Source organism: Somniosus microcephalus, chromosome 14 (assembly GCF_052327205.1).
Source record: "Somniosus microcephalus isolate GS21.2 chromosome 14, FLI_Smic_1.0, whole genome shotgun sequence".
Classification (NCBI taxonomy): domain Eukaryota; kingdom Metazoa; phylum Chordata; class Chondrichthyes; order Squaliformes; family Somniosidae; genus Somniosus; species Somniosus microcephalus.
In genome coordinates this window covers 88,180,360-88,206,617 of record NC_141000.1, presented here as the reverse complement: position 1 = coordinate 88,206,617, position 26,258 = coordinate 88,180,360, and the positions used below count along the sequence as shown (strand labels likewise).

The 26,258-nt window shown below is 45.2% G+C and overlaps 1 protein-coding gene across 1 annotated transcript in view; it reads right to left on the bottom strand.

The window, feature by feature from the left end:
- LOC147107670 (suppressor of tumorigenicity 14 protein homolog) overlaps positions 1-26,258 on the bottom strand; it is a 157,896-nt gene that overhangs the window by 71,979 nt on the left and 59,659 nt on the right. Inside the window, exons 8-10 of the mRNA XM_086006894.1 lie at positions 23,791-23,930; positions 17,435-17,532; positions 2,772-2,875 (exon numbers count right to left, since the gene is read on the bottom strand). Coding sequence (XP_085863020.1) covers positions 2,772-2,875; positions 17,435-17,532; positions 23,791-23,930 — 342 coding nt within the window. The remainder of the gene's footprint in view (positions 1-2,771; positions 2,876-17,434; positions 17,533-23,790; positions 23,931-26,258) is intronic.

Genomic DNA, 26,258 nt, shown 5'->3' with positions numbered 1-26,258 from the left:
ATATTGAGCTGGATTGAGAACTGGCTGGCAGGACGTAGGCAAAAAGTAGTTATAGATAGATTTGGATCTGTTTGGAGACCAGTCACCAGTGGTGTCCGCAGGGATCAGTGTTGGGACCATTGATCTTCACTATTTTTATTAATGATCTGGATGTAGGTGTTGGGGACACAACCTACAAATTTGCAGATGATACCAAGATCTGTGCTAGTGTTAGAACTGTAGTTGATGCTCATCTGCTTCAGATAAATCTTAATGTGTTGGGAGATTGGGCTCAAGACTGGAAAATTATGTATAACTTAGATAAGTGCAATGTTATGCATGTGGGCAGGGCAAATGCTCAACAGTCATAAACCCTTCAGGGAAAGTCATTAAAGATGGTGGAGATAGAAAGAGATTTAGGAATTCTGGTGCATACATCCTTAAAGGTACATGAGCAATGCCGTGTAGCGATAGCTAGAGCAAATAGGGTGTTGTGGTGTATCCAATAGGATAACTGAGTACAAGACAAGCCATACTGTTTTGTCCCTGTATAAGACCTTAGTCAGACCGCACTTGGAATACTGTGTCCCGTTTTGGTCTCCTCACATGGTGGGTGATATTGAGGCTTTGGAAAGGGTGCAGAGGAGGGTCACTAGACTAATTCCCAGTCTAAAGCATCTTAGTTATCAAGATAGGTTAAAAGAGTTGGGACTCTACACTTTAGAGAAGACTTGGAGGTAATGGCCCAAAAATTCGGGTCCCCACGGGTGAGTACACGTTGGGTACTCACCCGTAGGCCCAACGAAAGTGCCGGTTTCGTGCATGCATTGCGCATGCGCGGGAAACCGGAACTTCCGTTCCCTTAAAGGAAGGGGTTCACAGGTCGAACACGTACGCCGGAGAGGCAGCGCGTGCTTTTAACAAGGTAAGTGGTGAATTAATTAAAATGAAAACATTTTTTCCACAGGTTTATTATTTTTAAATACTTTAAAGAAAGGTAAGTTTATTTTTAGCCCCGTTAGAAAATGTAATTAATTTATTCAAAAATTTAAATTATTGTTTAAAATAGTTATTTTATGTAAGTTATAGTTATTTTAAAAATGTGATGTTTTTAAAAAAATGTATTTGAAGCTTTAGTTATGTTTTGGGGCTTATAGTATTTATAGTTTTGACAGCTCTTCCTGTCAATTTTATGAATGGGCATTCCCTATTACCATTGGCTCTCCATGGCCCACGTGATCCCTGGGGACGCTTCGAACTAACTGCGCCCCTGGGATACGCAAGCACTGCGCGCCGGCAGTTGGAGGAGGCCCAGGATCGGAATCCCACGCGGACCCAGAGCTCAACGGCCGGCGCGCACAGTAAGTGCAGGTCAGAGGCTTGCACCCGCGGGAAGCCTCCGACCCGAATTTCTGGGCCAATCTGATAGAGGTTAAAAGATAATGAAAGGAATAGATTGTGTTCCAGCTGACAGTTTATTTCAAACAGGTTAGGCAGGACCAAGGGTCGCCAATTTAAGTTGTATAAGGCTAGATCTAGGTTAGATGTCAGGAGGTGGTTCTTTTCCCAGAAAATAGTGGACCTCTGGAACAGGCTGCCGTCTCGTGTGGTGGACGCGGACTCGCTGAATTCCTTCAAGCGAGAGCTGGATTTGTTTCAGGCTGGGGCGGAGATCACCTCTTACAGAAGGTAGGTACTGCAGGGAATTCAGGGCCAGAGTGAGCTCCTGGACTAGTTTCGATCGCCTAGATGGGTCGGAGAGGAACCTCCAGGATTTTTTTCCCCAAATTGGCCTGGGTTTCTTAATCTGTTCTTTTGCCTCTCCCAGGAGATCACATGGTTTCGGGTGGGGTGGAGTTTATATGTTGTGATGCACAAGGTATCTCAATTGTGTGGGACAGGCTCGATGGGCCAGATGGTCTTTACCTGTCCGTCATTGTTCGTATGTAAAATGTTTGGAAAGGTACACCACATGTACTGAAGGGTTACAGATACTTCAGGCACTGCACCAAACACCTAATGATTCTGAACAATTTACTTCCAGAGTCTAATATTGTCCAGAGAGCATTTGCCTTAAGCAGAAGTTTTTAAACTTTTCTACAGGGGCCTTCCTGACCCACTCTGATGATCCTCTGTCCCTGCTTCTAAACAATGTCAGCTACCCAAAGAAAAGTAATGCTATCCTTGCAGAAAACATTTTTATTATTGTATAGCAACAGAAATAACTCGTTAGTAAGTCACCAAATGCATTAAAAGAGAGAAACCTGAGGAACTCCTGGACTCGCAGGATCCCTTCACAGAGCCCCATTTTCAAAACAGACACGTTAAAGGATAAGAATGTCGGGAAGAACTACTTTCAATATAAAGTAATTCCTTTGTAAATACTGTAATGTTTAAAATCATTTAATATTTGGGATGTAAATAAACCTAACAGTCCCATATCTGATATCTGAACATTACTTTAAAGGAACATTTTCAATATAAAGCAATCCTCTCTACACTTCCCTATTAAAATTTTGTTTGTATGTTGTAGTGATTAGTTTTGATCAAAGTGAGAGTCATTAAATGGACTCAATTACAACAGATGCAAATATAATTTTTCCCTCTACAATATTTCCTGAAAATTCGGAATTTATTCCTAGCAGGGACAAGTGAAAAGCTAATTGTGTCAGGAAAAGTATTAGTCACAGAATAAGTCTCACTTGGGACAGATCTGTGCAGCAAAGATTAAAAAAATATATATATTATTACTGAACACAGAAAAATGCACGGGGACTCTTATGCTCACATACCGTTTACCGTCAATAGAAATCCAGTCCTTTTTACAGTTTGGCTGCATGCCTTCCAATTTCAGAGTTGGGAACTGGATCTGGAGCCTCAGGTTTGGGTCTGGGACCTAAACACAAGTCAGAAAGCACAGAAAATACTTAATTCAGAAGTACTTAATGAACGTGCACAGCCTCCATTTCAGCAACTAAACTAAAGTTAATGTGCTGGAGTGGCATAAGCCAAAAAATCCCATTGGTGTGTGTTTGCTTTCTGACACTCATGTGTATGATTGGCCTGTTTTCAGATTTCTTTTCCTTTTTAATCTCTAAGTTGCAAAAGCCAACGAGCAATGCTGTTCCTTCTTCACTCTACAAAGGAATTGGATTCAACAACAACAACTTGCATTTATATAGCGCCTTTAACATAGTGAAATGTCCCAAGGTGCTTCACAGGAGCATTATGAGACAACATGTGACACCGAGCCACATAGGCGATTAGGACATGTGACCAAAGGCTTGGTCGAAGAGGTTGGTTTTAAGGACCGTCTTAAAGGAGTGAAGCAGTGAGGTTTAGGAAGGGAATTCCAGAGCTTAAGACCTAAGCAGCTGAAGGCATGGCTGCCAATGGAGGGATGAAGGAAATTGGGGATGCACAAGAGGCCAGAATTGGAGGAACGCAGAGTTCTCTGAGGGCTGTAGGGCTGGAGGAGGTTACAAAGGATTCACTTAGCAAGGAGTTGTATCTTCCAATATACATTTTTTTAAACTTATAAATGTTTTTTTTTGCATACAGGAGTCGCGATTGCATCCCCCCCCCTGCAGCCCGCTCCAAACCCTCCTCCCGGGACTTACCTGAGCGCTGCTACCAGTGAGGCAGGTGACCCGAGATTGACGGCTTCGCTCGGGCGAGCTGCCTGGCATCTCACGTTGAGTATGTTGATGAGGTCTGAGGACCTCTCGGATCGGACATGTGCTGGTCCCGCAGCACCGAGTCTGGGCCCATAGACCAAAAATTTTAATATGTAGTCTCTGAAATATTGCTAGATAATTTCTTTTTGCATTAGTGTTGAATAAAAGAAAAAGTAGAATGGGGAAAGGATACATAGGTTGATTTAGTGTCGTTTTCTTGGGCCTAATAATATGCAGACAACTTCCCAGCCGAAGTGTCAGGATGCACCTGTAGTGTATGTACCCGTCTACCTTTAAGAGAACTATTGTATGTAACCGTTCACCTTTAAGAGAACTACTTTAGGTGTGGCACTACTTGTTTGGCTTCTGTATACTGTAATACCGACGGTGACCACACCGGTATATAAGTGTTGTGGCATGATTCCTTGGGCAGATTCGCCCTGACCTTCGAATAGTAAAGACCTGTTTGTTTGTTATTCCTGAAGTCTGTGTCGTTATTAACTGTACAACCCACAGACTTTACAATGGCGACGAGTCCGATCGTACCCTGCGGCAAGACTACCAAAGCAACTAAAGAGCGTCGAAGAGAGGCAACCGCCCTCGTCGTTCTGCTGGAAGAAAACACGAGGCTGCAGCAATAGAAAGGAGGGAGACTTTAGCAACAAAAGCTTCCATCAGCAACAGGCACTGACTACCCTTCTACCACGGTGCGGAGTGAGCCGATCAGCAGGAAACAAGGCGGCCGCGGAGACTGTGAGTAGGGGAAAGTGTAAAGAATATCCGGAGGATAAGGGCTGTGCACTCGACCACGGTCGAGGGGGAGCGGAGCCGATCAGAAAGTCGGGTCCAACGGCATCGTGAGATAGCCGGACCGCGATCGGCGGGAAAAGCCGGGCAGCGACCGAAGCCACGAAGCGCTGAGACCGGGAGCAGGCGCGGGAAGAGAGAAACTCAGCCGCAGCCGGGGAGGGAAGCACCGGACTGCGTGAGGGCTGGGAGGCGAACGGGAGCCGGGCGTGTGGGAGAGGCAGAGCCGACCAAAGGAGGCTGCGCGAGAGCCAGTCCAGCGGCTGAACTGTTCTCCACCAACGGGGTACCCAGCGCCGGTAGAGCCGAACGTGGGGGAGAGAGAGACAGAGCCGAGCAAGGGGAGAGAGACTGCGCGAGAGCCAGTCCAGCGGCTGAACTGTTCTCCGTGAACGGGGTACCCAGCGCCGGTAGAGCCGTGCGAGCGGGAGAGAAAGACAGAGCCGAGTAAGGGGAGCTGTGCGGAAGCCAGCCCAGCGGCTGAATCTGTCCACTGTAGGGAAAGCGTACCCCTCCCACCAGGGAAGAAACGCGGGAAGCCGCCATTAGGCGGAGAAGACGACAGACGCGGGAAACCGCCATTGAAGGGGCGGGGAGAGAAGGAAAGAGCGGGAAACCGCCATTTTCGCGGGAAAAACCGCCATCTTAGAAATAAATAAATAATAAATAAGAATTTAAAGAAATACTTGTGCTGCTCCCAAGGAAAGGAAGATGCCTAAGCGAGGGAATATTAACGATTTTAATTCTGAGATAGAAGACTGGGCCACGTACGTGGAACGCATCGAGATCTATTGTGAAGCCAACAAAATAGAGGAAGACGACAAAGCGATAACATTGCTAAACTCGATGGGCGCAAAGACATACGGGCTCTTGAAGCATCTACTAGCACCAGCTAAACCGGCGGATCAGACTTTCGAAGGGATTGTGGCTGTTCTGAAGGACCACTTGAACCCCACACCGTTGATGTTGGCTGAACGATTCAAATTCTATGCAAGAACGCAACGGAAAGACGAAAGCAACGCGGAATATTTGGTCGAACTGCGTAGGCTAGCGAAATGCTGCCAGTTCGGAGGGAATCTGACAGAGGCACTGCGAGACAAGTTCGTATGCGGATTGTCCAAGGAAGGGACACAAAAGCGACTACTCGAAGAGAACGACCTCATACTTGACAGGGCTGTCCTTATAGCCGCATCGCACGAAGCCGCAGCGAAAGGAACGGCGGAAATGCAGCTAAAGGCGGCGGCACTCTGGGTGGACCAAATTACCTCAAGTACAACAAAATGCTATCGTTGTGGGAAGGCAACACACGACCAGAATCAATGCTGGTTTAAGAACCAAGAATGTAGGAAATGTGGCAAACTGGGTCACATCGCTAAGGTATGCCGGTCAGGGAAGAAGACCAACAACCAAAGGAAGCCACCACAAGAAAAGTACAACAAGGTACACAAGGTGGCTGAGAAGAGTCCAGACGAACAGAATTCAGACTCAGACCCAAACAGCCAGGAGCTGGGTAGTCTGAGAATTCACAATGTGAGTAAGGAAGCTGACCTACAAACTATCTGGGTCATACTAAAAATAGCTGGAGTCCAAGTAAGAATGGAGTTGGACACTGGATCAGCTCTATCAGTCATAAATCGAAGGGACTACCACCGGCTATTCTCTCACATACCCTTAAGAAATACCAAGTTCGTATTGCAGACATACACGGGGCATAAGGTATACCCCATGGGGAAGATAAGAGTCAAGGTGAGAGATAGGGGTAAAGAACACCCAAGAATGAACTTGTACGTATTATCTGAGGGAGGACCACCACTTCTAGGACGAGAGTGGATCAAGAAAATAGACATGGAATGGCACTATCTAAAAGCCATAATGAGTGAGGACTCAGTGCAAGCTATCAGCTCAGATTCTGAAACGGATGGCGATAAGACCAACTCAAATATGGAAGACAAGGCTAAAATGAACTTGCCGACTATGGTGGAGAAAACGAAGACATGCATAAAGGCTTATGCTACCGAGAAGAATAAAGCTTCAGAGCAGAACTCCAGTTTGACAGAGAATTCTGAGCCTGTTCAAGTTAAGGACTTATCCACGACGGAAGAACACCGAACTCGGACTCAAACTTATTTCAAAGTACGACAACAATTAGAACAGTTGAGTTACCGCCTCGTACAAGAGATGAAAACAATGGAAAAGTTCTGGGACACCGAATGGGAGAACCTGGAAAGACAGCAGAGGCAGCTAGCTCAAGCAAAGAGCGACCATAGAGCCATCGTGACCAATTACCGATCACATCTCCCTTATGATGTTCAGGAGTTAGAATATTTGCATGATCTAGAGATACAGCATAAAGGCAAACCACGCTACACTGAGGATTTTGTTCTGCAATTGGAGATGGAGCTAGTGCAGGCAAGGTTAAGAGAAGCTGAATTGCAGTGCGCACTTAAAGATATGCAGAAAAAAATCTTGGACATGGAAAAGAGAAACGCTTCTTTACCTGATGTGAATAATGTGGCCATGTTGCAAGAGGAGCTTATAGGGGCGAAACTGAAAGAAGCTAAGCAAAGGATGTTGGAACTTGAAACACAGAACCAAATCAGCAGTAACCAGCTATGTCGAGCAGAGAAGGAGTGCTATGGTCTACATGAGAAGGTGCAATATCTCTCAGCCCAGAATAAGGGACTACTCACTCAGTTAAATGAAAGTAATCGGAAAATGGCTGAGATAGACTGCAAGAATAAAGAAGATTTGATGGCAGTGAGACTTCGAGAGGCAGATAGCATAGCAGCCTTGGCTGAACTCCAACAGGAAATTGCGAAAGAAGCAAATGAAGAGGAATCTTCAGGAAGCCAGGATGTTATTCCAGTTCTTCTCTACGACTCCTTACAAGCAGAGTGTGAGAAGTTGAAAGAACAGTATGAACAGGCCCAGGCTACAATTCTGGAGGGGGTTAACTCGGCAACCTCCGAAAAGCTAGTTTCAGTAGAAGCATATGAGCAACTGAAGGTTGAACATGAGCAAGAAGTCCAAAGGCTGCAGGAAATTCTTGATGAGCTCAAGGCCAAGACAGACTCATCGGTAGAAGTTCCATCCATAGATGAGAAATTAGAGGTGAAAGACATGGCAGAACATGAAAGACAAGATGTCCAAGAACTCATAAAAATATTGAAGGAAACCCAAGACAAATATGAGGCGGCAATGACCGAGGTTCAACAACTTGAAGAACAGATTCAACTGGGAATCCTTTCAGTGGAAGAAAAGGAAACTGTAAGAAACACAGAGACTGTAAGAATGGTCCCTGAACATGAGCTAGAGAGCATCAGGGTGCAACTTTTCCGAGCGCTGAAAGCCAAAGTACAAGAGGAACAGAAGGTGGAAGCATTGGAGGAAAAGGTGGATGAAATGGAGAAGACTCTGATCCACAGTGTTCCCGTGGAAGAGTTAACGGTCAGCCAACTCCTTCATATGCTGAGGGAAAAGACTCTGCAATGGGAACAATCTGAACACGAGCTTCAATCTTCAACGGGAAGGAGTTCGGAGCTCTCAAAAGTTTGGGAAATAGCTGATGTTGCAAAACAGACTTTACTGGGATGCCAAAAGTACGCTGAATCGCGTCTATGTGAACAACAGAATGTTGAAACAGCTGCTCCAGTAGAAGGATTGAATAGCCCGATCAATCAATCCCCGAGGGAAGGGGAAGTATTGAAATCACAAATGAGGTCATTAGTGAAGGATTTGCAGGAAACCCAGGAAGAGCGGGATGAAGATGAATGCATGAAGAAGTCTTTTCAAGAAAGATGTCTAGGGAAGGAACCACAGTCAGCTAACGTCCAGATGGGTAAGGAGGAAGTAGAAGGCCCTCTCGCTGGCCTAACTCAGGACGAACCCGAATATTACCATGACCTGTTGAGTGACACTGAATATTACGAGGATGTGGTCTGCCCAGTTTGTGATGAAAACTCCCAAAGTGCCGAAATCAGGATGAAGCACTTAAAGTCGAAGGAACATAGAGAGTTGGTGGCGCTACAGCTGGCAGCTGATAAGGGAGCCCCGAGAGTCTCCAAAAAGCAGAAAAGAAAAAGAAGCAGAAGATGATAACTATCGCAAATATTATCACTTCTACCAGATCATGCGTGGACCCTACGAAAGGAGTTAAATCAGTTGGGAAGTAGGAAAATATCAAGGCAACCCAGTTGTTGTAAAAGTCAGCACTGCTGGTTCAGCAGGACGAAAGTTCAAGCTGTTACGTCAAGAAAAGGATATGGAGGAGTCACGCTAGCAATGTGAACCATCTACACCAAAGAGATGTTGTTCGGACCGAGTCAAGATCAGAGACTGAATCTGTGAACTGTTCCCGCAGAGACTGAACCTGTGAACTGTTTCCCACCGAGACTATGTCTGTAAATTGTTTTATATGAAGTTGAAGATATGTTATGGTTAATGGGGACTCTGTATGTAATAAGCTAAAAAGGGAGGATTGTAGTGTATGTACCCGTCTACCTTTAAGAGAACTATTGTATGTAACCGTTCACCTTTAAGAGAACTACTTTAGGTGTGGCACTACTTGTTTGGCTTCTGTATACTGTAATACCGACGGTGACCACACCAGTATATAAGTGTTGTGGCATGATTCCTTGGGCAGATTCGCCCTGACCTTCGAATAGTAAAGACCTGTTTGTTTGTTATTCCTGAAGTCTGTGTCGTTATTAACTGTACAACCCACAGACTTTACAGCACCTGCCAGAAACCTCTGCTTCCAAACCATGGCAGACTTCCTGAGGGTGGGAGAGTCTCTCTAATAATCTAGGTGGATGCCCATTGAGGGGAGAGCATCTCAGGCGTTCACCGGTGAGGGGAAGCTTCAAAACCCTCCGCCCTCCCTCCCCCTCACCCCGCAAGCCTGGAAACATGTAAATTGCAGCCCATCAGTCCAGGCCAAATCACAGGTTTAGATCCTGAGGTGGGCCCCACCAATGCCAGCTTGTCATTGGGTGTACCAATCTGCTGTCAGATTCCCAGTTTGGGGCCAAGGAAATATCTGGGAGTCCCCTTCCTCAGCCACACCCTCTCTGGCACGGGTGACCTTGTTTGGGGTGGATGGAGTTATGGAAGGCCGGGACCTGGTGTATCCACGCCCTGGTCTAATTTCTGGCCCTTGCACCGGGCTGACAGCAGAAATATGCTGGGAGGGCTTTGGATTTTGGCACCATTACATTTGTGCCAGCATTGTGCTAAATTGGGCACAGAATACACATCTAATATTTTGTAACAACCTTTTCGATTATTGAGAAAATATTTGTGCTATAAGACTCTAGAATTCTAACTAATTTTAGCTGGGATTTTATTTTGCACTGGCAGTAAAACAATTGATCACCACAGTCTCTAAAATGAGCCCTTAACGTTTTGAGTATTTGAGACCAATATCGTTTTACAGATTATAGTGCATTAGTCAAATTACAGCTATTCGAAGAAAATTAATCCCATTTAGGAAATCCACAAAAGATTCAAAAAAAAACCTTGATGTATTAAATTTCTAATCCCTATGTATCAACAGACTGTGAGACAGGGTTTTGGCAGTGTCTGCAGTCAACCAAATGAAACAGAAAAGCAGATTTAGAAACAGTGCTTGGCAGGTTTTAGGTCCGTTTTTCAATATACAGGTTTTGTTGCAAAACTACTTTAAAACTACATCAAGGAGACTAGGGGAAAATTAAATTCATGCTGAATCTCTAAAGAAACTGTGACCTCTTTGTGCTATACGACTGTAGCATGTCCACACCACATAGTACTTAGGAGAATGTACATACAGTATATGTATACAGGGCTTCATGTAACAGCTGTGTAGTTTTGAGGCTTTTAACAAAAAGAAAATGTTTCCCGAAACTATAGGTGTGTTGTATAGTTAGTTACCAGTCGTGATACTTACCCCAGACTTAGCTTTCCCCTTTAAAAAGCCACTGCCTTCATGAAAAGTGTTCGGGGAAGGAGAAGAACTGTGGCCAGAACTTTTACCTTGGAGTCGGGTCGGGTGCGTGCGGGCCGCGTAACGGGTCAGGAACGCAATGTTTTGCTCAGCGCGTTATTCAGTGCGACTTTAACTTAATGACCCCACTTAAAACAGTCATGCGTATTTCCTGGCTCAATTAAATGGAGCGGGTCTGATGACGTCATCAATGACTTGTTTCCAGTGCCGATATTTAAAGCAGCCTTGCACACAACTCATTTGAAGGTTGCTGGAGGAGTGTGCAAGGTGAAATAGAAACGTCTGAGTACTGTCCCACACGGTCAATGATGGATACTCAAAGGCAAAAGGCTGCACCCAGATTTCTGCTGGAGGCAGTGAGAGCATGCAGGGAGGTCCTATTCCAAGCAGATAGGCGCAAGAGACCTCCCAAAGACACCAAAAGGGCCTGGTTGGAGATAGCAGAGGCGGTCAGCAGCAGGGTTGTTGTCCACACTCACCTTCATCCTGATGTGCCGGTCAACACATCTCCATCACTCTGCCTTCCCAAGCCTACTCCTGCACATCATTCCTCACACCAACATACCTTCCAGGTCCACCCATCCCTCTCTATGTACACACTCACATCCTCATCCGACTAACCACCCCTGACACTCACCCTCATTCTAATGCAATCATAGCAAGTAACACCACAGAAGAAGGCTATTTGGCATTGTCAATCTCTACAGATCTAACCCATCCATTCCTTACACTCAAAGTTCACTTTTTTCTCTCCTTTCAGGAGAAAAGAGCCCAGAACATGCAGAAGAGGCAGAGAACCAGAGATGGCCCTCTAGTATTCACATAGAAACATAGAAGATAGGAGCAGGAGTAGGCCATTCGGCCCGTCGAGCCTGCTCTGCCATTCAATGAGATCATGGCTGATCATCCAAATTCAGTACCCTGTCCCTGCCTTCTCCCCATATCCCTTGATCCCTTTGGCCTCAAGAAATATATCCAACTCTTTCTTGAATATATTTAATGAACTGGCCTCCACCGCCCTCTGTGGCAGAGAATTCCACAGGTTCACCACTCTCTGGGTGAAGAAATTCCTCCTCATTTCAGTCCTAAATGGCTTACCCCTTATCCTTAGACTATGACCCCTGGTTCTGGACTCCCCGGCCATCAGAAACATCCTTTCTGCATCTAGTCTGTCCAGACCTGACAGAATTTTATAGGTTTCGATGAGATCCCCTCTCAATCTTCTAAACTCCAGTGAGTATAAGCCCAATCGACACAATCTCTCCTCGTACGTCATTCCTGCCATCCCAGGTATCAGCCTGGTGAATCTTCGCTGCACTCCCTCCATGGCAAGAACGTCCTTCCTCAGGTAAGGTGACCAAAACTGCACACAATACTCAAGGTGCGGTCTCACCAAGGCCCTGTACAACTGCAGCAAGACATCCTTGTTCTTGTACTCGAACCCTCTTGCTACGAAGGCCAACATACCATTTGCTTTCTTAACCGCCTGCTGCACCTGCATGCTTACCTTCAGCGACTGGTGCACAATAACACCCAGGTCTCTTTGCACTTCCCCTTCCCCCAATCTATTGCCATTCAAATAATAATCTGCCTTCCTGTTTTTGCCACCAAAGTGGATAACCTCACATTTATCCACATTATAGTGCATTTGCCATGTTTCTGCCCAATCACCCAACCTGTCCAAATCGTACTGGAGTTTCACGACATCCTCCTCACAGCTTACCCTCCCACCCAGCTTTGTGTCGTCTGCAAATTTGGAGATATTACATCCAATTCCCTCGTCCAGATCATTAATATATATTGTGAACAGCTGGGGTCCTAGGACCGATCCTTGTGGTACCCCACTAGTCACTGCCTGCCACTCGGAAAACGACCCGTTTATTCCAACTCTTTGCTTTCTGTCCGCCAACCAGTTCTCTATCCAAGTCAATACCTTGCCCCCAATCCCATGTGCCTTAATTTTGCACGCTAATCTCTTATGTGGGACCTTATCGAAAGCCTTCTGAAAGTCCAAATACACCACATCCACTGGTTCTCCCTTATCTATTGTCACACAACTGGCTGCAGCAGAGGAGGGGGCCCTGGAGATATTGGAAGTTGCAGAGCTGCTGGCGGTGGGAGACAGAGGGGGACATCCCAGCAACCTGGTGACAGAATTACATCTCATACAGCCACATGGCATTCAGCAGTCACTCATATGGTGACTGATGTCAGCAGCCAGTGAATTTCCATCATCTGCATAATGGTAACGAACCTACAGCCTCTGAGGGTGCATTGTCAGCAGATCCAGGCGCACCCAGTACCAGCACAGATACGCACATCTCGGTAGACCCTGTGCGAGATAGAGTAGTGTTGTCACCTGGTGTCTCACATTTCACAAGTGAGCAAGAGCAGATGGTGGAGATCGGGACAGCAGTGGAGACTCCTCGCCAGAGGGCGCAGGACACTCCCAGCTCTGCTGAGCTGCATGCAGATGCTGAGCCTCGGGGGCCATCGAGAAAGAGGGTGATCTTGGATGGCGACAATGTGCTGTTCCATGGAAAGGATGGCCGCCTGCATGGAGCAGCGAATGCGCCAGTCACATGCGCACATGAGCACATGCTTGCTGTGGACAACAGATGGCAGATGCTCATAGGCCTCATCTCTAGGAGGGATATAAACGTAGACTTGGGCGTTTATCGCCCCACTGCTGTGCAGCAAGGTGCCCATGAGAGGGATGATGCTGAGAGGAAACATGGAAGTGAGGGCTCTTCTCAAAGTGCTCCCACTTCTCCCCCGTTGCCTCCCCCTCAGTCAGAGCCCCACGTGCTTCCTCGGATCTCGATGGCCGTGTCTGCCCCTGCACAGTTGCAGGAGCAGCAGACTTTGGCTGGGCCATCACAGGCTCCAAAACGCAGAGGATGTCTGCCAAAAGTGTCTAACGAGTCGCAGCAGGGAAGTGAGCAGCCTGCCTCTACCTCTGCTGAAGCCATGGGGTTGCACCTCGTAGAAGCACTCGGAAAAGTGTATGAAAAAATGTTAGTGTTGCATTTCAGTTATTTTGATGACAGATAAATTTATTTCTTTGCACCACTTTCCAGTCTTGTCCATTTTTCCCTGCTACCTTGGAAGTGGCTTTGTCACTTGGAGTGAGTGGTGAGACATTATTTAACCTCGCACACTGGGGTTTTGGGTGAGAGGAATGGCTTGGTCATTGTTGGGATGTTTTATGGTGTTGTTGGGTGGGACTTAGTGCAGCATGTGGCAGCCATATGGTTGCATTGGTGCAAGTTAAGTAAATCTAGCCATGATGAGGACATGCCGGGCCTCCCGGGCAGCAATGTGTGCCACTGCTGGTGCCATCTCCACCTAAGGTTCATCCTCCTCCTCGTCTTCCACCTGCTCCTCCTCCTCCTCCTCTGAAGAGGCTGTGCGCTCTGCGCCTTGATCCTCCTGCAGCTCCAATCCTCGCTGCTGCACTACGTTGTGCAGCGCGCAGCAAACAACAATGATTCTGGAGACCCTGGCTGGTGCGTACTAAAGGGCTCCTCCAGATCTGCCAAGGCATCTGAAGTGCATCTGCACTTAGAGCAAGCCTATTGCTTGCTCTATGACACATCTGGCGGACATGTGGCTCTCATTATAATATTCCTCGGCCTCAGTACTTGGCGTCCTCAAGGGTGTCATGAGCCACGTGAATAGGCCTCGTCTCCAAGCAGCCAGTGAGTCTGTTTGGAGGTGCAAACAGCTGAGGGAGGGTGGACCGGCGCAGCACGAAAGAGTCATGACAGCTGCGAGGGAATCTGGTGCACACATGCGTGATTATCTTTTTATGGTTGCAGACAAGCTGCACATTGAGGGAGTGGAAGCCTTTGCGGTTCACAAACAATCCTGGGTGATGAGGGGGAGCCTTCATGGCCACGTGTGTGCAGTCGATGACGCCCTGCACCTGTGGGAAGTCAGCCAGAGTGGCGAAGCCCAGTGCCCACTCAGTAACACTGGCTTCATCAGTGTCAAGGTTGATATAATTGGCTGACTAGTCAAACATGGCATCAGTGACCTGGGTGATGCATCTGTGGGCGGCCGACAGCGAGATCCTGCAAATGTCTGCTGCAGATCCCTGGAAGGAGCCTGAGGCGAAGAAGCTGAGGGCGGTGGTGACTTTGGCAGCCACTGGTAAGGCATGTCCGCCAGGACCTCTGGGCAGCAGGTCTTGTTTCAGCAAGCTACAAATGTCTGCGATGACCTGGCGCGATAGTCTGAGCCTCCCGAGGCACTGCTGCTCAGTCATGTTGAGGAAGCTCATCCTCTGCCTGTATACCCTGTGTTGGGGGTATCGCCTCTGGTGTGCTGCGGCCCTGTGGTTCCCCCCGCCCCCACTCTCTCCTGTGGAGCATCAGGTCGTTGAGGAGAAGGCTGCTGTTGTGGTTGCTGCTGCTGGTGTTGGGGCTCATCTTGGTCCGATTCTGATGACCAAGGTGAGACAGTATAAGTGGCACCCATGCTGATGTAGTAGATAGCAGGTAAAGTGGAGATGAGAGGGCCAATCCCTCAATGTTCTGATACTGAGTAGCAATGTGCTGAGAGTGACTTCCGAGTTTTCAGAAATGACCTGCAAACTGCTGACACCTAAATCTGTGGACAAAATGGAGTCAGCAAGAGCCTTTCCATGAGGCAAGTAATGAGGTGTAATGTGGGAGTATTTATGTGCTTCACCCAGCTCTCAATGAATGGACTCGCCAATGGCCACTGAGCTTCTGCCTCCCCTTCACAGGCGATGTTCCCGAGCTGCGTGAATCCCGTGCCCCTGTAGTAAAAGTCAAATGCTAGTGTTAAAAACCCTCTTAAGGGTCTCTCAACAAGCAGTTAATGACTTGAATGAGGTTGTGTCGCACCTTCAAAGCCGCCCAAGTTAAATGCACGAGGCGGCGGGTTCCCAACGCGCTGGTAATTTCGGGGATTTTTACTGCCGACCCGCCCTCAAACCCGCATGCTCAGCAACGGGAAAATTCTGGCCAGTGTGTCATAATGAATCACATGCCAAAGACTTGATAATGCATCTTTTTATGCTCAGCAAGATAAGAAATATTAATATTGTGGAATTGAATACTTACCATTTCAGGTGCCCAGTGAGAGCATCAAGCATTCTCAGGTCTGTTTTGGAACAGCCAGATGCAGAGGAATGATCTCTCCACACTGCCCCAGCAACATGCTTCAGCCCTTACCTCAGAAGAGCCTCCTCCACTGCACCAGTATTGCATTTCATTTCCATTTCCAACAGCATCAATCCTCGGACTTGTGAGTTACATTGTTGATTAGTACCGAATTAAGTACAGTTTAGTCCTGTAAGCCCATGCTCTTTAGGAATTGATTGACAGTGCCAAAGCAAACTTTACATAGCACACTGAAGACATTTATCCCATCAGCCTGGGATGGATTTAAATCTCAGTCCTATGGGCGAAGCCAATATTTAAACAACTGCACCCCTCGTATCTTTCTTTGAGAATGCTTTTCAACACCATTTACAGCAATGGATTGTATGTTTGCAAACAAATGAGGAAAAGTTAGACAGAAGATGGCGCCGCCCTTTGATTTTTCTGCCAAATTTCTTCCGTCCAGCTCTCTTATCCCCACCCCTCCCCTGAAAGTGTTTGATTCCTTGCTGGGGTACAGCCCATGGTGCCAGTGTCTCATTCGTAACTTGTCCAAGTAATCAGTCTCAGCATATAAGCTTAAACAAACAGTGAGTATCATCAGGCTATTGAGAACAAGTCTGGTAGGGACCAGCAATGTTCCCATTAATTGTTTTTTTTTGTGTGCGGTCCCTTTAAATTTGCTGGGCGGCCGCACGTGCGCGCTATCTTTTCCCGTGGCAACAACTGGTGAGCGGCCTGTGCAGTATATCCCAATCGCACCTTAAGGGGAACGTTGGTGACCAGGGATTATTTCACCTCTACCTAGCAATAGGAGAAAAAAGGATTTTAATGTTTTAGACAAATATTTTTGTGCTTTCAAGTTACTTTTAAAGGGGTACCAACATCACCGTTAAAGGAATATAAGTTTCCCAAGTTTTTAAATAACCTACATAATAATGAGATTAATAATAATGCACTGACATCATTGTGTCACAATACATACCTGCAGTATAACAATTTTTTAAATGTTAAATTAAAAAACAACCTTTGAAAATCACATCACAGTAATTTGCACTGTAGCACATTTCACATCTGTCTCAATGTGCACTTTGGTGATCCTAATGACACGGCTCCAGGAATCGAACCTACTGGAAACACTGGGAATTCCTCCTTGCCACTAAGAATTTGCGGATAAATTTTGTGAAATAGCAATTCCGACTCAGAGCTTCAGATATCGAGAGCGCCTGAAGTGAAGTTGGACAGAGATCAGCATGCCCTGTGCAAATTTCTGTCAAGGCTCTGCACTGAGAGGGCTAATTCATAAAATCTACCATTTGATATTTTCTGGCCACGTGATCATTGCAATATTTCAGGAGTTAAAGTAGTAAAACCATGCATAGTGGATTGCACCCACTTGCATTTAAAAATAATAAATTCAGTATCTAATGAATAGCATAAAGTATAAGATAAAATCTTATTGCGCTTTCAACTTCATGTTTCTTGGTGCATGAACCTACAAAGGTATGGGTTGCAGTTTGTCAACACTGAAAAGAACAAAGTTAGATGAGAGGCAGTTTGGTGAAAATCCAGCAAACCTTTTAAGTTATGGAGAAAACAGGGTAGTGTTAATGGATGTATGGACAGAAAGAATTCATAATTTTGATCCAATTATAAGCAGGCAGGAGACTGAAAGATAGGAACTATGTGAATGAAACCCATATGAAGCAGGTGCTCTGCCAGTAGAGACACTAATCATGATTACTGTTGAAGCAAAACACACTGCAAACAAACACACCATTGTAAGTCATATGGTGACCTTCCAATCATCATACATAACCTGTACATAAATATTTAATAACCTTTATTTTACTTACTGTAATTGTCCAGAGACAGTTGATATTTGGAGGGTAGTTACTGGGATAAAATGGAGAGACCAGTGACCCATTATAAGCAGTTATAGTTCCACCACAGACTGAAAATCAAAAAGAACAGGAATGAATAACCACATTTCAATCATACTGACTTGCAGAATGATTTATGCATAGTTCTTCCAGAGTGCATCCAAACTTCCAAGTCATACTACAAATAAAAGCCACTGACTGAAGATATCCTAGCTTTTCAAAACTACACAACCTAAAGTATGAAAAAACCTGGGGGCACAAGTTCTTCTGTGTCCTGGGTGTAGTGAAATCTTAAACCCATTTATGAAAGTATTTATAAATTCACTATGCCAAAGTCCACAGAGGAAATTGTTCCCCACCATCCAGTGCTGAAACAAGTTCACCATAAAAGGGGCATTCCCTGGATTTTAGAAAAATCCCAGGCAAAAAAAAATGGTCAGTTAAAAAATCGAAAAGAGGTTTTTTTTGGATTGTGTCTGTCCCAGAAAGTATTCCATCAGTTATTGCTCTGCTCCCTGATCCTTCCGCACCTTGATCTTTAAATGGAAGTTTTCCTCCAAAACTCCAATCCAAGCCCCTGCTGCTGATTTTAAATCCTTTCTCCCTGGATCTATTTGAAAAAGGAAATGTCATTCCACAGTACAACCAAAGGCCAGGAATATTCCTCCATGCTACCAAATCACATTCCTCTTATCCTGTACAGTGAACTATCCAATATCTAGTGTCAGCTAGTATATCAGGGGGTAGAGTTTCTGCTTTGGGCATAATCGGTGATCCGGGCGCAAATTGCAGATCTAAGAGCGTTAAAAAAACAAGCCTGAAGGCTTTGTGTCTTAATGCGAGGAGCATTCGTAATAAGGTGGATGAATTAGCTACGCAAATAGAGGTAAACGAATATGATATGATTGGGATTACGGAAACATGGCTCCAGGGTGGCCAAGGCTGGGAACTCAACATCCAGGGGTATTCAATATTCAGGAAAGATAGGCAGAAAGGAAAAGGAGGTGGGATAGCATTGCTGGTTAAAGAGGGGATTAACACAATTGAAAGGAAGGATATTAGCGCTGATGATGTGGAATCTGTATGGGTGGAACTGAGAAATACCAAGGGGCAGAAAACGTTAGTGAGGGTGGTATATAGACCTCCAAACAGTAATGCGGAGGTCGGGGATGGCATTAAACGGGAAATTAGAGAAGCGTGCAATAAGGTCACAGCAGTTATCATGGGTGACTTTAATCTACATATAGATTGGGCTAACCAAATTAGTAACAATACTGTGGAGGAGGAATTCCTGGAGTGTATATGGGATGGTTTACTGGGCCAATATGTCGAGGAACCAACTAGAGATCAGGCCATCTTAGACTGGGTATTATGTAATGAGAAAGGAGTAATTAGCAATCTTGTTGTGCGAGGCCCCTTGGGTCTGAGCGATCATAATATGATAGAATTCTTCATTAAGATGGAGAGTGAAATAGTTGACTCAGAGACTAGGGTCCTGAATTTAAATAAAGGAGACTACGATGGTATGACGTGCGAGTTGGGTAGGATTGATTGGGGAATGTCACTCAAAGGGTTGACAGTGGATGGGCAATGGCAAACATTCAAAGATCGCATGGATGAACTACAGAATTTGTTCATCCCAGTTTGGCATAAAAATAAAACAAAAAAGGTGACTCAACCGTGGCTAACAAGGGAAATTAGGGATAACATAAGATCCAAGGAGAGGACATATAAATTGGCCAGAAAAAGCAGTAAACCTGAGGATTGGGAGCAGTTTAGGATCCAACAAAGGAGGACAAAGGGATTAATTAAGAGGGGGAAAATAGAGTATGAGAGTAAGCTTGCAGGAAACATAAAAACTGACTGTAAAAGCTTTTATAGATATGTGAAGAGAAAAAGAGTGGTGAAGTCAAGCATAGGTCCCTTGCAGTCAGAATCAGGGGAATTTATAATGGGGAACAAAGAAATGGCAGACCAATTAAATACATACTTTGGTTCTGTCTTCACAAAGGAGGACACAAATAACCTCCCAGAGATGTCGGGGAACATAGGGTCTAATGAAAGGGAGGAACTGATAGAAATCAGTATTTGTAGGGAAATGGCGTTAGGGAAATTGATGGGATTGAGGGCCGATAAATCCCCAGGGCCTGATAATCCACATCCTAGGGTACTTAAGGAAGTGGCCCTGGAAATAGTAGATGCATTGCTGGTCATCTTTCAAAATTCGATAGACTCTGGAACAGTACCCATGGATTGGCGGGTAGCTAATGTTACCCCACTGTTCAAAAAGGGTGGTAGAGAGAAAACAGGGAATTACAGACCGGTAAGCCTGACATCGGTAGTGGGGAAAATGCTAGAGTCCATTATAAAGGATGTAATAGCAGTGCACTTGGAAAAAAGTGACCGGATCAGACAAAGTCAACATGGCTTTACAAAAGGTAAATCGTGCTTGACTAATCTACTGGAATTGTTTGAGGATGTAACTGGTAAAATAGATAAGGGAGAACCAGTGGATGTGGTGTATTTGGATTTTCAAAAGGCTTTCGATAAGGTCCCGCATAAGAGATTAGCGTGTAAAATTAAGGCACATGGGATTGGGGGCAAGGTATTGACTTGGATAGAGAACTGGTTGGCAGACAGAAAGCAAAGAGTTGGAATAAACGGCTCTTTTTCCGAGTGGCAGGCAGTGACTAGTGTGGTACCACAGGGATCGGTCCTTGGACCCCAGCTATTCACAATATATATTAATGATCTGGACGAGGGAACTAGATGTAATATCTCCAAGTTTGCAGACGACACAAAGCTGGGTGGGCGTGTGTGCTGTGAGGAGGATGCTGAGAAACTCCAGGATGATTTGGACAGGTTGGGTGATTGGGCAGAAGCATGGCAGATGCAATATAATGTGGATAAATGCGAGGTTATCCACTTTGGTGGCAAAAACAGGAAGGCAGATTATTATCTGAATGGCAATAGATTGGGAGAAGGGGAAGTGCAACGAGACCTGGGCGTCCTTGTGCACCAGTCGCTGAAAGTAAGCATGCAGATGCAGCAGGCGGTTAAGAAGGCAAATGGTATGTTGGCCTTCGTAGCGAGAGGGTTTGAGTACAGGAACAATGATGTCTTGCTGCAGTTGTACAGGGCCTTGGTGAGGCCACATTTTGAGTATTGTGTGCAGTTTTGGTCACCTTATCTGAGGAAGGATGTTCTTGCCATGGAAGGAGTGCAGCGAAGATTCACCAGACTGATACCTGGGATGGCAGGAATGACGTATGAGGAGAGATTGGGTCGATTGGGCTTGTACTCACTGGAGTTTAGAAGAATGAGAGGGGATCTCATCGAAACTTATAAAATTCTAACAGGACTAGACAGACTAGATGCTGGAAGGATGTTCCCGATGGTCGGGGAGTTCAGAACCAGGGGTCACAGTCTAAGGATAAGGGGTAAGCCATTTAGGACTGAAATGAGGAAGAATTTCTTCACCCAGAGAGTGGTGAACCTGTGGAATTCTCTGCCAAGAAGGCAGTAGAGGCCAATTCATTAAATATATTCAAGGAGTTGGATATATTTCTTAAGGCTAAAGGAATCAAGGGATATGGAGAGAAAGCAGGAACAGGGTACTGAATTTGGATGATCAGCCATGATCTCATTGAATGGCGGAGCAGGCTCAAGGGGCCGAATGGCCTACTCCTGCTCCTATCTTCTATGTTTCTATGCACCCAAATAGCGCCCGTTTTGAAAAGTGATTTTTTCCCCTCCAGTTTCCACTCAAACTCATTTGCATATCAAAGAACGCAAAATCTGCCATGAACCAGTGCAATCGGGCAATGTCTTAAAACGTAATTTTAAAAAAATGCTTTAAAAATATTCTTTGATATATTTAAGATTGGTAAATTGGTGCAGTTTGATTAATACAGCTAAAAATGGGTTTATCACAAAAAATAAGCATTTTCAATCACAGTGTCAATCCAGCACCTGTGAGTAACCGGATTTTAAATTACTGAAAATGATTTTTTTTTAAATCTGTACAGAACCATTTATTAGATATATTGTGGTACAGTAGTCAGTTTCTTAGTAAACTAAAAAAAATACATTCAAAAGTTTTTAAAAAGTGTGCCTATTAATGTCCTTGCACCCAAAAGAACCAGTTTTTAAAGCCTCCTCTAAGGCTTGCAAATGAGCACAATTAGCAGAAACTCCCAATGGTGATTAATTCATCCTGGGGGCGCGGCCAGTTTTGTGGGTGGGACCTGCTTCTAGCGCGATTCTTTTAAACTAGCACAAAAAATCACAGAAACTTGAGTTCCACTGAATGTCATTTGCGATTAAAATTCCACAATCTCTTGCATAGGTACATACAGCGGAAACATTACCCCCTTGTATATAATTTTTTGTGTATTCTCCACTTTGCGAACTGGTAAGGGATAAAATGCCTATAGATACAATTATTATAAGTAATAAAGGGCACACCGTTATAATTTTTGCAGAATAATACATTCATGGAATTTAATTCCCAAGGCACTAGTAAAATGTTCAGAATGCCATTTAACAAAAATGTAATTTAACTTATTCAGTGACTGTAACTTAGTAGCGCTGATGTATTCCCTACATAGAACAGACACCCCTATTGCTATGGGATATTTGCTATTATAATATGTATATGTCAAAAACAAAATGACATCCTACATTGGCCCAAGGTACACAACTCACAACTTTTCTCTCATCTGATCAACATCCATTAACCCTAATTCTTTGGGCTAGAAATTAATTGGCCTGAATTTGTGGTTGGAGGCTTCCTACGGGCGGATACCTCCGACCGGCAAAAAATCTACAAACTTACCTTCTGCCTCGGGATCCACAGAGACTCGCGCTCCTGGCATTTAATTAAATATTTAAAACAAAAAATTAATTTTTTGAAAAATAAATTTACATGTTTTAAAGGGGCTAAAAAGAAACTTACCTTATTGCACAGGTTTTTAAATGTATAAATTATTTTTTTAAATTATTTTTTTGTTTTTTTAAATTCTTACGCTGGTAAAAGCAGGCCTTACACCCGCTTTTACCAGGCGTAAGAATTTCATGGGCATTCGCTGGGTAGAAGTAACTCTCCGCCAGCAGATGCCTTTTTCTCGGGGATGTGTTGGATCTGTCAAGAAAATTCATGCTCACTGCTCAAACAAATGATTGGAGTCCTAAGTCAAGTCTTAAAACCCAAGCTCATTGGCGTTACATTCAAAGGGTGGACCAATATCTAATCGCAAGTCATGATTGCCACAGTACTTAAAGGGGAGGTTCATTGATGCTGCAGCACCTCATTCTCAGCATTGCTGGTTGTGCAGCTGCCTCAGCAAGCAGAAGCAGGACAAGGAGAAGGAGCCAGAGGACTGAGCCAGGTGTACTCATGGCAGACCCACGCCCCAGGGAGAGAGCCCGCAGATTCTGCGATGAAGCACTGGAGGCATTGGTTTTCACTGTGGAGAGACGGAGGGCGGTGCTGTACTCGGCAAGTGGCCGGAGGCCCTTGCCACAAGTCTTCCGCACCATGTGGAGGGAGGTAGCGCAGCACGTCTCGGGCAGCACTGTGGTCCACTGAAACTGCGCTAACCTGACAGCTACGAGTCATTACTGATGATTCCTTTAAATAACATCCATGGAGCCAGCCTCCTGGTGCTTCACTTTCTCTCTCAGAGGGTCGTGAATCTTTGGAATTCTCTACCGCAGAGAGCTGTGGAAACTGAGTCAGTGAATACATTCAAGGTGGAGATAGACAGATATTTGAGCTACAGGGGAGTCAAGGGTTATGGGGAACAGGCAGGAAAGTGTAGTTGAAGCCAAGATTAGATCAGCCATGATCTTAATTAATGGCAGAGCAGGCTCAAGGGGCCAAATGGCCTACTCCTGCTCTTGAGACCGACTAGTCTGTAGTTACTCAGTTTATCATTCTCTTACATTGGTTACGTCAGCTATCCACCAGTTTGCTGACATGATTTGCATATCTAGGCAGGATTGTTGAGTATATTCAAGGCTGAGATCGACAGATTTTTGGAATCTAAGGGAATCAATGGATATGGGGATCGGGCGGGAAAGTGGAGTTGAGGTCAAAGACCAGCCACGATCTTAGTGAATGGCGGAGCAGGCTCGAAGGGCCAAATGGCCTACTCCTGCTCCTATTTCTTATGTTCTTATGATTGCAAGTGCCGTCAAAACTATGTATGAAATCACTGATACAGTGCAAAGGTATCAGAAAAAGGTTTATTAGCCTCACTGCCATGCACTTGTGCTTAATTCTCCTATAAAATTAAATAGCTGGAAACATTGTACGGTAGACTCACTTGTTGTCTTGATGTATTGTACCGTTGCTTCAAACTGATTCATATATTTGGCTTGTGAAAAGTATATTGCCAACATCACATTCCCTGATGATGTCACATTGAAGGGCTGCAAAGGAAAGAGTTGGCTGCTGGAGCAGATCCTGTCAAATGAAGATATAACGGTTTGAACATTGTGTAAAGCTGGTTCCATATATGGTTAAAGATTAAGAACTGGTTTGTCAGAATAATTGAAATTTATTCAATTGGTACTTCTAAAGCAGAGGTGGCATATGTCAAACCCTGCAATGTAGGAGAATAGTCAGCTTTTCATGTAATGGTAACATTTCAAAACTATAATACAAACGATATGATTATAAATTACACTGAGGTTCTTATTACTCTTGATGTAAGCCAGGGACAGCAAATACCCCAGACTTCAGTAGGAAGCAATGATTTCTGTTTCTAGAGTAAATGATTGCTTTGGACTTTGTCAGAAAATCACTGGTGTATTGGAAGACCCTTTTGTATTTTAGCAAAACAAAACACCGTAGCAATTGTACAACTTTTTTGAAATGGTCTCAGCATAGCATAAAGCAAATTATATTTCACTAAATTTTGATCTCCAGTATGCATTACTGTTCACTCTGATATCACAGGTCCAGTTCCTGTACCACACTATCTGATCCCACATTCCCAGTTAAAGGCTTCTCTGGTCCCTTATCGACCCATCTACTCCAAAAACCAGTGTTCTTCTTATCTGTTTGTTTAGCAATGCAACTAAAACGTCAGCTAGTATGGATTTTAAATTGCTTTAAACTGCTCGATGACAGTCATTTAAAAAAATCTTAGGCCTAGAAATTGGCCTCCTTAGCGCCTCCCGTTAGCTCCTCCAGGGGGTGGGGGGGGGGGGGAGCGATAACAGGGCGCTAAGCACTTAGCAACCAGGCGCGGCGAGAAGATCAACTCCCGCTATATGCGCCGGAACATTTGCGGCGGCGGTATGGCGTTGCGCCCTGATCTCCTTCGCCCAGAGATCGTGACGTCATGGCCGTGCGCATTGCCCCAGACCCGAACTTCAGTTCCGCCCCCTGCAGCATCGCTGGGCGAAAACACCGGCAGCTGTAGGAGGCGTTCATCAGGAGTCCGGGCACTTCAGGGGCGATACTTGAAGGCGAGGTGGCCGAGGTAAGTAAAAAAATTCTGAAGTGCTCTTTTTTTTTAATTTGACTTCGCCAGCGATCGATTAGCTCGGCACTCTGCTGCAGTGCCGGATCGCAGCTGCCGTCGGGGAACAGGTAAGTTTTTCCCTTGTAGAGCCTGCAGCGATGGCCCTCCCCTTTAAGGGAGGGAAGGAGCCTTCCAACGTGGCAGTGCTGCATGGCCCAGTGTGCATCGCTGCTCACCTACAGCCCCGCCTGCTGCCTGCTGCGCTCCAGGAAGGAAGTGGAACGCCTGATTTAGCGCTCCAAGTCCTTCCTGGAGCGCAAACCCTGAATTTTTTAAAAGTTGAAAAACATTAGCGCCTGTCACCAATTTCTGCAACTTTTAAAAGTTAGCGCCCCAAATGGGGCGATACCGAATTTCTCCCCGAGTGTCTATTGTGACTTTGTGCAACAGAACATGCAGTATGTCACTCAGTTATGGTACATCAAGATAATTCTCTACCATGAGCACAAGCAAAATTATTCTTTAAAAACTCAAATGAGTCAGAACTATTTCCAGACCTCATTAACTGGATGACAAAGATACAAAATTTCCACTCAGCCACGCAGAGTTTGGAATGAGAATGTCGAAATCATTTAAAAGACCAGTCAGAATGTCGTAAGTACCCATGGACATTAAGATATAGTTACAAGTTACAATCACTGACTTACAGCTGCCTGCAAAACACAAAAGTGTGACTTGCACTTTCATTGTGTATTATCCGGAAATCGGGTTGCAAGTTTTTAAATCATCTGCAAATCAACAGACAACAGAGACGATTTTAGCCAGCCGCAATCGGTGTTAATGGGGTGGTAACCAATGTTGCCTCTAATTTTTTCGGGCTGTGCGGGCCATTCAAAATTCCGCACATGCACGGTTTTTCTATTTAAAAGCTGGCTCACCGGCTGCGCAGGACCTGCAGAGTGCTGCATGTCTGCGCGGCAGCGCAGTTTAAAGGGAACATTGGTGGTAACAGCCTCGAAATGGGGTCGGTAGCCTTACTGTCCTGATAATCCTGACAATCGACCGCTGTGAATTTCACAGGGGGCGAATGCTGGGCAGTCGTGATGCCTGTCTGATTCAGGCGGTGGGCACCTTTTAATAAGCAAATAGGGGTCCTCTGGCATACGTCAACTTGTATCAGTTTACTAAAGTCTTCAGCTCCCACACGAACCACTATGCCTGAATTAATCAAATCCCCTGCTGAATTGATAACCTTATTCTAAGAAAGGGGCCGTCAGAAGACTTCAGCGGGATTCATGGCTTGAGTTCTACTGAAGCCCTTC